General features: G+C 32.1%; 3 protein-coding genes across 5 annotated transcripts; all 3 read right to left on the bottom strand.

Annotated features, from left to right (window-relative positions):
- Nucleotides 1-6,054: 6,054 nt before the first annotated feature.
- On the bottom strand, nucleotides 6,055-10,466 carry LOC18048466 (disease resistance-like protein DSC1). Of its 3 annotated transcripts, none has more exons than XM_024189262.1 (5): nucleotides 9,913-10,466; nucleotides 8,665-9,745; nucleotides 7,948-8,247; nucleotides 6,908-7,837; nucleotides 6,055-6,639 (listed from the first exon to the last, which is right to left on the bottom strand). In XM_024189262.1, exons 1-5 carry the CDS (start codon nucleotides 10,416-10,418, stop codon nucleotides 6,610-6,612), a joined length of 2,847 nt encoding a protein of 948 aa, XP_024045030.1. In that variant the 5' UTR covers nucleotides 10,419-10,466; the 3' UTR covers nucleotides 6,055-6,609. The 3 variants fall into 3 exon arrangements, with proteins under 3 accessions (XP_024045030.1, XP_006441677.2, XP_024045031.1); XM_024189263.1 differs by lacking the exon at nucleotides 6,055-6,639 and having other exon boundaries at nucleotides 7,312-7,445; nucleotides 7,612-7,837; XM_006441614.2 differs by lacking the exon at nucleotides 6,055-6,639 and having other exon boundaries at nucleotides 6,682-7,837.
- Nucleotides 10,467-12,988: 2,522 nt separating this feature from the next.
- Nucleotides 12,989-14,020, bottom strand: LOC18048465. The gene is made up of 2 exons (XM_024187115.1): nucleotides 13,481-14,020; nucleotides 12,989-13,309 (listed from the first exon to the last, which is right to left on the bottom strand). Exons 1-2 carry the CDS (start codon nucleotides 14,018-14,020, stop codon nucleotides 12,989-12,991), a joined length of 861 nt encoding a protein of 286 aa, XP_024042883.1.
- Nucleotides 14,021-15,058: 1,038 nt separating this feature from the next.
- LOC112099685 (disease resistance protein RLM3-like) lies at nucleotides 15,059-15,529 on the bottom strand. Its single transcript, XM_024187113.1, has one exon. It carries the CDS (start codon nucleotides 15,527-15,529, stop codon nucleotides 15,059-15,061), a length of 471 nt encoding a protein of 156 aa, XP_024042881.1.
- Between the last annotated feature and the right edge of the window lie 287 nt (nucleotides 15,530-15,816).

Genomic DNA, 15,816 nt, shown 5'->3' with positions numbered 1-15,816 from the left:
GCTCATGTGAGGTGCTAGGTTTCTCATTTGATAACTCAATTTTATCATGCAATGTTTTGTTCTCTATTTCTAGGCATGTAATTTTTGCATTTAGAGATTCATTTTCATTTTTGAGCTTTACCATTTCCTTTTTAAAACACACATTCTTTTTACCAATCTTCATCAACTCATTATGCAATTCTTTAAAAACATCATACAATTCATCATAAGTAGGATCACTTACCTCATTGAGATCATCATCATCTCCTATTGCCATAAGTGCTAGGTTTGATACTTCTTGCGACTCTTCTTCATCACTTGAATCTTCATCGCTATCATTCCAAGTTGCAACCATGGCTTTCTTCTTGAGTTTGTTGATAAGTGGGCACTCCAATCTTATATGGCCAGGCTTCTTGCATTCATAGCATGTGATTACCTCTTTCTTCTCCCTTGAATTCTTGAAGTTTTTGAATTTTCTTCGCTCACCGGTTTTCTTGAAAAATTTTCTGAACCTCTTTGCTAGCATGGCCAACTCTTCATCATCCGGTTCACTCTCCCCATCACTCTCATACTTTGAGGCTTTGAGAGCAATGTTTTTCTTCTTCTCTCCATGCCCTTTTTCTGCTGCCAAATCTTCTTCATATGAAATGAGAGAACCAATTAAATCATCAAGAGGTAAAATATTTAAATTTTTGGCCTCTTCAATAGCAGTTCTTTTAGGTCTTCATTCTTTTGGAAGTGACCTAATGATTTTATTAACTTTCTCACTGTTAGAGAAGGTCTTTCCTAGGGCTCCTAGGGTGTTTACTATGTCCGTAAATCTAGTATACATAGAGTAAACACTCTCATTTTGTTCCATTTGGAACAACTCATATTGTCGAGTGTACCTACTAACTTTCGACTCTTTCACTTGATTTGTGCCTTCATAGACAACTTCAAGTTTGTGCCAAATTTCATTGGCACTCTCACAACTAGATACTCTATGAAATTCTTTCTTATCAAGTGCACAAAATAAGGCATTCATAGCTTTGGAATTTAGAGAAACTTTTCTCTTTTCCAAGTCATTCCATTCCTGTGAAGGTTTTGGAATATCTTCTCCGACTTCATTTTTAGTTAAGGACATAAACGAACCATCACATACAACTTCTCAAATTTCATAATCTAGTGCTTGTAAATAAATTCTCATCCTAGTTTTCTAATATGCGTAATCATTTCCGTCAAAGAACGATGGTTTAGTTGTGGACTGTCCTTCCCTAAAGGTTGAGTCATTTTGGGTTGCCATGGATCTTTTACTCTAAACGGTTAAGTCCTAACAAGAGAACCAAGCTCTGATACCAAATGAAATACAAGTGTGCAACCCAAGAGGGGGGGTGAATTGAGATTCTAAAAATTATTTAATTCTAAAACAAAATATCATGCAATTTTAAAACGAATTTAAAGCAATAACAATTAAATCAATTACAATATAAAAAGATAAGGGAAGAGACATTCAAACACGAAGATTTTTACATGGTTCAGCCAACCTCGTCTTCGTCCACGCCTCCAAGCTTTCCAGGCTTGAGGATTTTACTAAGCAAGCCTCCAAGGCTTCAAAAGCTTACACTTGACTTCCAAGGTGTCAATGAACCTTTACAGCAAGAGATTATCCCCAATCTCTTAACCCAAGTGTATCCCAACACTTACAATCACTCAAAATAAAATATTACAAATTATTTTTCTCTCACACAATATCTAAGATTACAAATCGATGCCCAATGTGTGAATAGATGAAGCAAGAATGTGTTTAAAGCTCTATGAAGATTGTATTCTCAAATATAAGTTCAATGGTCGTGTTGTGATCAACCTTGTTTGAATTTGAATGAGCTTATTTATACTTGGAGCTGAAAAACTAGTCATTACAGACTGTCTGCTCAAAAATGGTTCGCCGTTAACTATTAATGGTTAACCGTTTAGGCTGGTCAAAGTTACCGTTGGGCCAAATTTCAAATAAACGCTTTTCCGTTTAGACTTACCCTTTCGCCGTTAAATTCCAGAGACCTGCAACACAAACTTTAGTTATCTGTTTATAGTTAAAGATTTGAACGAAATAACCTTTCTGAATTTTATCGGTTAACCGTTTGCACGAAACGATTCGCCGTTTGTTTCCAGTAACCTGCAAAATAAATTAGCCTTATCCGTTTCAGTTAAACTTTTGCCGTTTGTTTCCAGTAGCAAGATGAGTATAATCTTACCTTCTGGATTTTATCTGTTAACCGTTTCAATAAACAGTTCACAGTTTAATTCCAGTAGCCTTCCTAGCTTTTTGTATTTTCTGTTTTTTTTAACTGGTTAGAGCTTAAGCAATTTTGTTACTGTCTAGTTTTAATCGGTTAACCGTTTAAATGGAAAACAGTTCACCGTTTATTTCCAGAATCTTTTTAGCCAGATATTGCAGAGAATCATTTTCCAATTTTGAAATATACCACTTATCCAACCTCTTTGAAAACAATTGGAATGATTATAAGGCTTTTGTTTATTAATGAATAGCTTCATCATTTTAATAAAAAACATTTAAAGTTTGTTATCATCAAAATCAATATTATGAACATATACATGTTAACACTTCCATCTGTTTATATAATTTTATAGTAACTGTCTATAGCTAATGTTAATGGCTTAAGATTTTTAACTATTCCTTTAAGTTTTTGAATTAATTTTATGTCTTCACTATTAAAATATTTTTGTCCATCTTCACATAATTTATTATATCAAGGTCTTATGAATGCACTAAGATTTGGTATGAATTTGCTACTGTAATTCAATAATCCTAAGAATTTTTGTACTTTTTTAGTATCTTCTATTTTATTTGGAAATTCTAGTATTTTGCCAACTATATGTGGTTGTAATTCTTTAGTTCCTCTGTCTATTGTTAGTCCTAAAAAATCTTTTTTTTTTGTTTTAATAGTTCAATTTTTCTTTAGAAATTACTATATTATTATTCTTAAAACAATCTAAAATTTTATGTAGATGAGTAATATACATAAACTTATTTTGAGTAAAAACAAGAATATCATCAATATAAACTACATAGAATTTTAAAATAGGCTTTAATACTCTATCCATTCTACCTTGAAAAAACTTGTGGGACATTTTTTTAATCCAAATGGTATTACTAACCACTCAAAATGTCCTTCTAAACAATTAAAAGTTGTCCATTGTACTGATTCTTCATAGAGTCGTATTTGCCAAAAACTACTTTTACAATCAAATTTAGAAAAATATTTTGCGTTCTGTATATAATTTAGTAATTCATCTTTTTTAGGTATTTTATAACTGTTATCTAGAGTATTGTCGCTTAATTTTTTATAATTAATTATTATCCTACTCTTACCTCTTTTTTACTCACTATAATTATTTACAATAAATGCGGGACTTGTATGTCTACTTGTACTATCTTTAATAACTTTTAATTCTAATAATTCATTTATGTGCATTTTCAATTCTTTCCTATCTTCTAAACGATAAGCTAAATTTTGTGTTTTTATTGTTATATATGCATTAATGATTTCTAATTTATATACTTCCTTATTACATTTTCTAGGGCAAAACTACCGTTGTACCAAATACCATTTTGGTATTTTCTTTAGCAGTCCCTGTAGTTTTCTGTAAATAATAAAAACTATAAGTTTTAAAAATTTTATACAATAAGCCCCAATTAAAAGATAATAATTCAAAATTTTAAAAAGTTTATTTGGCATTTTCTTCAACAATCCCTATTGTTTTATGTAAATAATAAAAACTATAAGTTTTAATAATTTTATGTAATAAACTCAATTAAAATATAATAGTTTTAAAATTCTAAAAATTTTATTCTCTCTATCTCCTTCTCAATCAATTTTAAATTTAAGTTTCATTCTTTATAATTCTAAATTTAAGTAATAGAATAAATATTATATAATTTATTTGTTTTTATATTAAATAAATAATTGATCGGCTTCATACGTGGGATAAAATATAAGTAATTTTACATAATCTCAAATTTACATATAGAAATTTATTATTTTGAAAATATTATTTATAAACTCTATAATGAATTTAAATGACTATCCAAGCATTTATTTAATATTTATTTATTTTTCATTTTAATATTGTCAAAATTTATATAAAACTTTATCCAATTTTGTATTACACTAAATACAAAATAGTATTATTAAAATATAATTGGTATTTTAAGTAAATGGAAGTGGAGAGTATTTTAGCAAGTTAAAATAATCCATCCATATTTTTAATATATAAATATGTTCGTTTACTAAATTACATTTGATAATAAAATATTTAACGGACCAATGTGTCCAAATTTTAAAATTTAATCTTTTCTTATTCTTTTAGTAAACATAAGGGACCACATCGTTAATAACCAAATAATAACATCCAAACTGTTGGAATAGCCTTTGCAACTCTCGGGTTGGATGCAATGGTTGGATCACAAATAGACAAAAAAAATAAGGTATGAAACAACAGTTGCATTGTAGCTAAACCCTATTTTCTAATTGGAATGTTACCTGTTATCTCTAATTTTTCTAATTCTTCTGCCTTTTTCCTAATTTCTTCAGGCCACTTTTCACGTTCTAAACACTCTACTTGTTTTTCTACATTCGTTACATCTTCTAAATACTTGTCTATTTCTTCATCATCTAAAATTACTACTTCATACATATCACTTTTTACTTTTAGCTTACTTTTGTTTTCTAGTTCTTTTGATTTTTGTACTTTTTCTTCTTCTGATAGAGAATAAAAGAATTCTATATCTACATCTTTTTCGATCATTAAAGTTTTCTTTTTGTATAGAAAAATGTGTGTCACATATTTAGGTTGAATAAATGTTGATTTTTTAAAGACATTCACTCCATTTGGAGTTATTAATATGCTACCATTATTTCCTAATATAAAGTTTAATCCTAAAATAAATTTATATCCAGCTTTTTTATTAGAAATGAATGTTTCTCCATTTATTCTTATGGGTATATTATTTATACATTCTGTTATTTGCATTAATTCACCATTAAATTGTCTAATATTTACTGAATTTCTAAACTTATTCATATTCTCTTTAGGTACTAAACTATCATGTATAATATATTTATTTGCACATGTGTCTATCATTACTTTAGTATAAACCGTTTCTTTTTTAAATAATAATTCTACCTGCTCTATGTATTTCTATTGTATTATCTTTTTTTTTTTGTTTATCTTTACAATTATTACAAAAGAATTTTCTTGTGTTTGTATCTCTATATCCTAATTCAATTTTTTTTTTCACAGTCTGTTCACCATAAAATAATGTGTAAGTTTCTAGAACATTAATTTATAAGTCTGATTCTAATTCTGAGTTTGATTCTAAACCTGAACTGCTGCTAGTGTTTGATTCACTACCACTAATACTACATATACTATCATTATCAAATAATTGCTACTAGTGTCAGATTCACTACTACTAATAATACATATACTATCATTGTCAAATAATTGATCTATATTAAGAATTTTTTTATGTCTAAAACATGTTCTTTTGTATTATAACTGTCTACTTTTAACTGATTGACTTTTTTTTTTCTCTCAAGGCAATGTGATTTAATATGTCCTTCTTTACTGCATAAAAAACATTTACAAGCTTTATTTCTTTTATATATTCTTTTTCCCTTTTAAATGTTTTTCTAACATTTTGTATATTATTATATTTAGTAAGAGACTGTTATTAATGAAAGTTTCAATCCTTTTCCGGCATAAAGCCAGTTAAAGCCAGTTGTTTGATGCATATACCTCCCTGTTTGATGAAATGTCTCACCAAATCTATGAGTACTATAACCCGAGACTAATCAAGTGTTACCGATGAATTAATCTGCTTTCACCAAAAAAGAAGCCATGACAAGCAAATCAGTAGCGTCTATGATAATTAAATATTATTGACATTGCACACCTGGACGCTCTCCTAAATTTGTTCAATACTCCAACAAGGCAATTCAAGGAAAACAAGTATCTCCCTATGAATATTTGAAGCCAATGATTTATATATGGGAAGAAAAGAATTAAAGAAGGTTTATGAATATAAGATTTATTAATTTACTGAAAAGTATCAGCTACTGTGATGTCTTAAAGAACATTTCAATCGAGAGTACTCCTTGGATCTTCTGTGGGTTCCGTAGAATCAGGGGCGTACAATAAATGAATCCCACATTTTTTCACCGGGCAACAATCCAAACGTTCATGTTGATTATTAACATCCTCTAAATAGAACTTGACTGCCACATGATCAAAATTGTGTTTCCGGAAAGCACTAAAATCATGATCGCCAAAGAAATAGTACCCCAAAAGTAAGTGATCTGCCTCTACATAATTAAAATGCCATAGAAAACACCGTCCGACCAGCGGCTCAGTACAATCTTCGGGTTTGGCTTTCATGAATTCACAGAACAAGTGAAACCGCCTCTTCTCTTTGACATGATGGTCTCGAAATCCTACAACAGCGCTGTAAGCAAAGCCAATCACTTTGTTGTTACTGAACCAACCTGCATGCGGCATCTTCAAGGTTATAGAAGAAGATCCCAGACTTTGAAAGCTAAACCACATTGGAATTTCATTTCCAGGTAATAATCATCGACCTGAACTTTGGAAAAAATATACCTGTACCAAAGATAATAATTTTAAATAAAAAATTAACAAAATAACATTGAAGCGATAGTCTAGTGAGTACTAGTGTCCACCATATGGATGAGCAGTTGGATATGTGGCAGAATTCTACAACTCCCTGTGTGAATAACGTTAAGGCTGTGGACTAATTAAGCAATGCGATGTGCAACTCTCGCTCTCCATAAGATGAGCACTATCACCCACTAGATCATTACTCAATAACATTGTATAGATTAAAAGGATCATAAAAGACACTCCATACCATTTCCGGTAATTGTTTCCAACGTGCTATTGCCATAACCTGAATTTCTTGCAGAGCATCTTCGAGAATTTCCCAGATCTCGTTGCGATCCAATTTCAAATTATTTGTTAGGTTAAAAGACTGAGGATCATGACTTGGGAATACTAAACCCGGTGATGATTCCAGTGCCGTGCAATGATGTGCATCTAACTCACTTAGATTGCATGGAAGCTTTGGTAAGGATTGAAGCCTCTCACAATAACTCAATTTAAGATATGCCAACTTAGAAAGATGTATGATGCTCTCTGGTATTCTCTCAAAATTGTTTTTCTCTAGATACAATTCACGTAACAAGGATAACTGACCGAGATTTTCAGGTAACTCCGTGATGCCGCAATCAGTTAGATATAAAGACGTCAGATTTTGCAAGCCATCAAAATTGTTCAAACCAACAATGGACAACGGCACTTCTCTTATAGCAGTTCCTTCAGCAATCAAACTGTCCAAAGCTTCTAAATTTCCAAGTTCATCAGGCAAACTCTTAAGACTTGAGCACCACCTGAGATAAATAAAGTTCAGAGAGTTCAATTTACATAGGCTGCTTGGGAGACTCTTCAGCCTTTTACAATTATCAAGGTATAAGGCCGAAAGCCGAGACAGACATTCTATGGATGAAGGCAGTTCTTCAATTGCAGTTCCATTTAAATACATCACTTCTATATTACCAGCTGATGATATCTCTGGAAGTGTTTTTAGTTTTGAGCAGCCCCAAAGATCAAGTTCTTTAAGAAATTCCAAACGAAATATTCCAGCTGGAAGAATTCTCAAGCTTTTGCAATTGTTTAGATTGAGGTTAACTAGCTTGTCCAGATGCAGGGTCAACGAGTGGTTTGGAGATTTGGTGAAAAAATTGCAGGCCCGGCTTATTATCTGCTTTAACTTACCATTATGCTGCTCCAAAAAAATTAGAAGCCCAGACATACAAATTGTTAGCATTTAAGTACGATAAATAATTAAACATTATTACTGAAACATTGCATAAATATTAAGATTTTATATACCTCGACATCATCCCAAAGTTGTTGAATATTACCATGAGGCATTTCAATTGAAACAAGTTTCTCTGGATGAATATTTGACGGCAATGATTTTAGTGGATATCCATACCAGTGAAGATACCTCACTTCAGCAAATCCAGGTCCTACCAAATAAGACACCTTACATTTGTTCTCTCCATCATCTTTAGAGTTATAGAATTTCAAAAATCTCAATTTACACATCTTTGTGAAAGTATCTGGATGCAGATAGATCTCTTTTATTCTAGACATATCAAAGCAGATACCCTCAACTTTTTTGGTCCCCTAACAATCAATGAAAGACCAGGAAGTTAAATTCAAATTTAAATTAATGTTCAAGTTAATTGAAAGCCAACGTACAAAAGAAACATTGTAATACAAACAATACTAAGCATATAAAGTATCCATGAAGTATGGACATGCCTATGTACGAAAGAAACATAGTAATACAAACAATACTAAACATATAAAGTATCTATGTTTGTTTGCCATACTTTTAGATGTAAATTGACATTGTAACGTATCTCTGTCTGTTTGCCAGACTTTTAGTTGTAAATTGACATTGCAATTTTTTTTTTCCTTTTTATTATTGCCAGTTCTTCTATTGATCTTATATTCCATGTACTTATACATAATTATAAGTAAAGTTTACAAATCCAATAGCATTCACAAATAATATAAAGTCTCAAACAAAATGCTTACCGTATTAAAGGTCAAAACTTCAATAATATCCTCATGGTGCCACAGCCGACTGCGTTCTCCTGGATTTTTCACAGATTCTTGCCTGACAATTTCCCTACCCATTTCTTGTAACAGATCATGCATTGTTATTTTGTTGTCGTGTATGACAATAAGAGACTTATTGACAAGATCACTTATTCCTATTTGTGCATCAAAGCCACAAGCATTAAGAAATTTTATAATGAAGTCTTTATCTTTCCCTTTAAAGAAACAAACAATGTCTAGAAAAATATCTTTCTCTTCATCATCCAGATCATCGAAACTTACTTTTAGCACATTTTGTATCTCCACATTAGGAATTCTTTTCAATTTGTTTATTGCGCTTTCCCAAACTTCCTTTTCCCTTCCAAATAGATAGCAACCCAAAATTTCCAGTGCTAAAGGAACACCTTGAGCATAATTTATTACAACCTCTGACAATTCCTTATAACCTACTTCAGGAGGACAGTTTTGTTTGAAGGCATGTCGACTAAAAAGCTCAAGGGCATGATCGTGTTCTAATTCTTTCATCTCATAAATGTCTCTCTCTTTCACAACCCAATTTTTAAGGACTTGTTGATCTCTTGTGGTCAGTATGAGACGACTTTCAGGCAGAAACCAATCAGAAACTCTGATGAAGGATTTTATTTGGCTGAAGCTAGTCACATCATCGAGAACAATCAGAACCTTCCTGCGGCTGAGCCTCCTAAAGTTGAAGTCAATATCAGGAATCACATTTACATCCTTCAATACTTCGTTAAAAAGTTTTTGCTGCAACCTAGCTAATCCACCAGGGCTCTGCGATTCTTCTCTTACATTTTGAAGGAAGCAAGAACCTTCAAAATTTCTGGAGATTTTGTTGAAAATCACCCTAGCAATTGTTGTCTTGCCTATACCACCGATGCCCCAAATCCCTAATATAGGTGCAGCAGCTAATAGAGATTCAAGCTCCTCAACTCTTGATTCTACTCCAACTAGCTGATTTTTGTTATCAAATGGAACCACTTTAGGCAGCCTCTCCAAAATCTCATCAACAACTGTCTTTATAAGTTCAGATTCATTCCTAGCAAATACAAGAAACATAGTATTAAGTTCAAAAAGAGACAAAAAGGAGAGTTTTTAATTAGTTCGGATTTGAGACAGAGTTTTTTGATTTTAAAATTATTTATATAATACTAGAACTTGAGTAAATAAAAATAATTATAAAATTGGTAATAAATTGACTGTTACCTGAAGACATGAGAATCAAAGCCAGAGAGATTGGCTGCTTCAGTTAAAGCACTCCCCCAACTTTGCTTCTTGTCTGGAAATCTTTTTTCAAGCTCCGAAATTGAAACCCCAAAACTCCCAATTTGCTTTCTCACATGTGATGGATCGACCCGATAGAAAACTGGTATCACAATCTGTGCATACTCTTTCCTGCAATCGAGGATCTTTAGAAGTTCATCGAGGCACCATCTGGAAGAAGCATACCCTTCAGAGAATACGATAACTGATATGCTTGATGCTTCAATTGCATCAAGAAGAGACTGTGAGATTTCATTTCCTCTGACGAGTTGGTCATCAATGAAAGTTTCGATATTCGTTTCACACAAGGCTGAATAAAGATGGCTATTAAAGCTATCACGGGTTTCCTCTTCTCTGAAACTCAGGAAAACATCATACTTATTGTTTCGAGGATTATTCATCGAACTCAAACTGCTGGATGGACGAGAAGAAGAAGAAGAAGAAGCCATAACAACTTACAGAAACAATTCAATTGATTAGAGATTTTGATGATTAAAAAATTGATTTGGGATATGATAATAATTTTGTAAAGTAGATTACTATCAGCTATTTATTGTTTTTCTTTTTTATTTTGTAAGTCAGATTTAGTATATTTTGTTTTTTTTTTAATGTTGGAATTTTAATTTCTTATTTTTATTGGTAAAATCTAGAATTGAGTTTTGTATGCGGATTTTTTAGGCTATGGTTATAAATTTATATTTGAATCACTTAATTTAATTTTTTATGTATTATTAAAAGTGTTTTTTTTTATATATTTGTGATTTTAAATAAGAAAACTTATAAAAAAAATTTACTGCGCGCTATAGGTTAGTTTGTTGATTGTTAAATCTCGGTTCCCTGATGTAATTTTTAAGAGTAATGATATAGCCACAAACTCTTATACAAATTTATTTTGTACAAACTGATGTGACATGATAAGATTGGTTGAATTAAATATCATTTGGCCCACATGATTTGTTTTTATTATTTTATATTTTCATTCAACCAATGAATTAATACCACGTCAGTTTGTACAAAATAAATTTGTACAAGAGTTTGTGGCTGTATCATTACTCAATTTTTAAACACCCGATCCAGGTTTTTTAATTCAGGTTTTTGTACCTCGTATTTTGTACTTTTTTATTATTATATATGTATTTTTATAATTTTATAATTTTTAAATTTATTTCAATGAAATCAAACATGAAAATTTAAACTTCAAATATTTAAAACTTTATCTATATGTAATAGATCGGTCAAATAAATATAAATATTAAAAATAATATATATTTTATAATATTTTTTTAATAAAATTTGGGTTTTGGGCCGGGTCTTGGGTTTATAAAGTGATACTCAAGACAAGTCTAGCTTCATACCCAGGCTTAGAATTATCCGGCCCACATCGCCAGAGTCCAGATCAGACAAATATTTTTGCCACCCCTAAAACCCACAATAGATGGACTTTTTTAAAAAAATAAATAAAAAACCTACTGCCAATTATGGGTGAGTTTAGTAATTTATAATTTTTATGAGTGCGGGTTAAGTTGTATTATTGGTTCACTACCTGCTCTATTTAATTTCTATTGTATTGTCTTCATGTTGTTTTTTCCCGTGTTTGTATCTCTATATCCTAATTCAAATTTTTTACCATAGTCTATATAATTTTTACAACCTACCTGTTTGACGAAATGTCTCACTAAATCTATTGAGTACTATAACCAGAGATTAATCAAGCGTTACCAATGAATTATTCTGCTTTCACCAAAAAAGAAGCCATTACATGCAAATCAGTAGCGTGTATGATAATTAAATATTATTGACATTGCACACCTGGACGCTCTCCGAAAGTTGTTCAATACTGCAACGAGGCAATTCAAGGAAAACAAGTATCTCCCTATGAATATTTGAAGCCAATGATTTATATATGGGAAGAAAATAATTAAAGAAAAGTAATAAAAACAGATAGAAGGAAAAGAAACCAAGCTAGCAAAACAAGGTTTATGAATATAAGATTTATTAATTTACTGAAAAGTAGCAGCTACTATGATATCTTAAAGAATATTTAAATCGAGAGTACCCCTTGGATCTTCTGTGGGTTCCGTAGAATCAGGGGCGTACAATAAATGAATCCCACATTTTTTCACCGGGCAACAATCCAAACGTTCACGTTGATTACGATCATCCTCTAAATAGAACTTGACTGCCACATGATCGCAGTTGTGTTTCCGGAAAGCACTAAAATCATGCTCACCAAAGAAATAGTACCCCAAAAGTAAGTGATCTGACTCTACATAATTAAATCCCCTTAGAGAACTCCGTCTGACCAGTAGCTCAGTACAATCTTCAGGTTTGGCTTTCATGAATTCACAGAACAAGTTAAACCACCTCTTCTCTTTGACATGATGGTCTCGAAATCCTACAACAGCGCTGTAAGCAAAGCCAATCACTTTGTTATTACTGAACCAACCTACAGGTGGCATCTTCAAGGTTATAGAAGAAGATCCCAAACTTTGAAAGCTAAACCACTTTGGAATTTCATTCCCAGGTAATAATACTCGACCTGAACTTTGGAAAAAATCTCCCAGTACCAAAGATCATAATTTTGAAAAAATGTTGTTAAATTTAATTTTAAATAAAAAATTAACAATATAGCATTGGAACGATGATCTAGTGAGCACTAGTGCCCACCATATGGATGAGCATTTGGATGTGGCAGAATTCTACAACTCCCAGTGAATAGCGTTAACGCTGCGGATTAATTAAGCAATGCGATGTGCCACTCTCGCTCTCCATAAGATGAGCATTATTGCCCACTAGATCATTACTCAATAACATTGTATAGATTAAAACAGGGACGTAACCAGAAATTTAATTGATCTGGGGCACATTAAAAATATAGTATAATTTTAAGAATTTATATCACAACACAAAAAATCGCAATATAATATAAATTGAGAATAAATTTTGAAAATTTAGATAACAGTAAATAGAGTCACAAGTGTAATATAAATTAACAATAAATTAACTTATTACAATTGTTCTAATCAAGAATTCCTCGATGGGATTTCATGTGTTGAAAATGCTGTAAAATAATTTCATTATCAATACAATCAAATACATCTTTTTCAATGTACACAACTAGATTATCATTCAACCATTCATCTCCCATTCGACTTCGTAGTCGATTCTTCACATAATTCATTGCTGAAAAAACTCTTTCAACAGTGGCAGTGGCAACTGGTAGAAGTAATGCTAATGTGACTAATAAATAGACCAATGAAAACACCTTGTGCTTGTTAGTCTCAACCATTTTCTGTGCAAGATCACCAATCCCATTTAATTCTGAAAACTCAACACTAGACTGCATATCCATTATGTAAATATCAAGTTGAGTATCTAGTGCCATGAGATCAACTTGAGAAAAATCTTTTGGATAAAGTTGAGCAAGACGCAATAACTTTTCTTTATTGAAAGCTGCAAATGAATCTTTTGGACATAAACAAGCCAAGCAAAGAAGTAATTCAGTGTTTACCTCATTAAAACGACTGTTTAACTCTTGAAGTTGCATATCCAAAATAGCACAAAATAGGTCAATGCGATAATGATGCATATTTGTGATCTCTTGTGCTCTACGCCTTGATCTTCCAGGTGTTAGAAACATAGTTTCCATGACATGAACACTAATAAAATGTTTCTCACAAAATGAAGAAACTTGAATAAGCAAAGAATTCCATCCATGTTTCCTCATCCTCTGTAGACCTAGTTTGCAAATGCTAACTAATTTCATGGAATTCACAATATCTTGATCTTTCCTTTGTAATGCTTGTGACAATTCATTTGCAAAACCAAGAATATTTTTCATCAAGTATAAAGTAAACACAAAATCAAATGTTTGCATGAACTTCAAGGTTGAATTTGCTTCAAATCTTTGCTCAGAATTTGATGCATCATTTGCAATAATCTCAAGCACATCAATTATGGATGAGAAAATGGTAATAATGCTTATTAATGTACCGTAATGTGAGCTCCACCGTGTGTCGCCAGAACGCTTTAAAGTAATCTCTTGATTCATGCCTTGTCCGCTTTTAAGCTCACCCGTTTTAAGTGCTTCAATAACTGCAACAACATGCTTCTCTTTAAGGATATCATATCGTTTAGACGAGGCTGCAACAATGTTACTAACTTTAGCAACTAAACTGAACAGATCATTAACTTCTTGGTGCTTTTTTGCCACAAAAACAAGGGCCAACTGTAATTGATGGGAAAACAATGAATGTAATAAGCTGATTCATTCTCTTTTAGAATGAGTGTTTTCAAACCATTAAGTCCCCCTTGCATGTTACTAGCACCATCATATCCTTGCCCACGCAACCTAGACATGCTTAATCCATGTCTAGCAAATACTATGTCGAGTGATGCTTTGAGAGAGACAGCTTTAGTATCAATAACATGTTCAATACCAATAAAACGCTCAACCACATGTCCTCTTTTATCCACATAACGCAACACAACTGCCATTTGCTCTTTTGTGGATATGTCACGAGATTCATCAATCATAACAGAAAATAAAGAGTCACCAATTTCTTTAATGATAGCTCTAGAAGTTTCAGCTGAACAAACACTTACAATTTGTTTCTGAATATCAGGGGATGTCATTTGGAGATTTGCTGGAGCATTGTTGAAAATAACACCTTTAATTTCCTCATTGTGATTAGCAAGAAGAAAGTTTCCTCTATTATCTAAGCTTTGAGATTTATTATTACCACGAAATGCAAGGCCTTGTCTCAAAAGAAACCGAATGCAGTCAATTACAGCAGTTAAACAAAGTCGGTACTCCCTTTTAATTTTTTTAGAATGGTTAAAGAAAAATGTAGCAACATGTGCCTTTTGATTCATCAATGATTCACAACGACGCCTAGCTATATTATGAGCACTATTTACGCCACCAACATGTTGTCTCAACATTTCTTTTTTCTTCCAATTTCTAAACCCTTCACCAGTAAAGCATGGACCAGCCCCTTGACTACCATTTTCTTCTCTGAAAACATAACAATAAAGACAAAAAGCTGCATCCTTTACAATACTATATTCTAACCAATCAAGATAATTATCAAACCAACTCCGGACAAATCCTCCAACTTTGCATCTTGTCTGGAAATCTTTCTTTAAGCTTCGAAAATGAATCCCCAAAATTCCCTATTTGCTTTCTCATATGTGATGGATCGACCCGATAGAAAACTGGTATCACAATCTGTGCATACTCTTTCCTCCAGTCGAGGATCTTTAAAAGTTCATCCAGGCACCATCTGGAAGAAGCATACCCTTCAGAGAATACGATAACTGATATGCTTGATGCTTCAATTGCATCAAGAAGAGACTGTGAGATTTCATTTCCTCTGACGAGTTGGTCATCAATGAAAGTTTCAATATTCGTTTCACACAAAGCCGAATAAAGATGGCTAGTAAAGCTGTCACGGGTTTCCTCTCCTCTGAAACTAAGAAAAACATCATACTTATTGTTTCGAGGATTATTCATCGAACTCAAACTGCTGGATGGACGAGAAGAAGAAGAAGAAGCCATAACAACTTACAGAAACAGTTCAATTGATTAGAGATTTTGATGATTAGAAAATTGATTTGGGATGTGATAATAATTTTGTAAAGTGGATTACTATCTGCTATTTATTGGTTTTCGTTTTTATTTTGTAACGTAGATACAACAATTTCAATGAGGCGATGGATCGAGTAGCCCACAGTCATGATAAAAAGTAAAACGCGGAGATTAGCGCGAATATGCCGCGGAAATTAGTTGGAAATCAAATGAGATTTCAAGACGGTGGGTCCAAAAATTTTCTTTTTCCTCTTTCA

The sequence above is a fragment of the Citrus clementina genome, unplaced genomic scaffold (assembly GCF_000493195.1).
Source record: "Citrus clementina cultivar Clemenules unplaced genomic scaffold, Citrus_clementina_v1.0 scaffold_3, whole genome shotgun sequence".
In the NCBI taxonomy this organism is placed as follows: Eukaryota; Viridiplantae; Streptophyta; class Magnoliopsida; order Sapindales; family Rutaceae; genus Citrus; species Citrus x clementina.
Note: the sequence above shows the minus strand (reverse complement) of the source record. Positions and strands in the feature narration are given on the sequence as shown.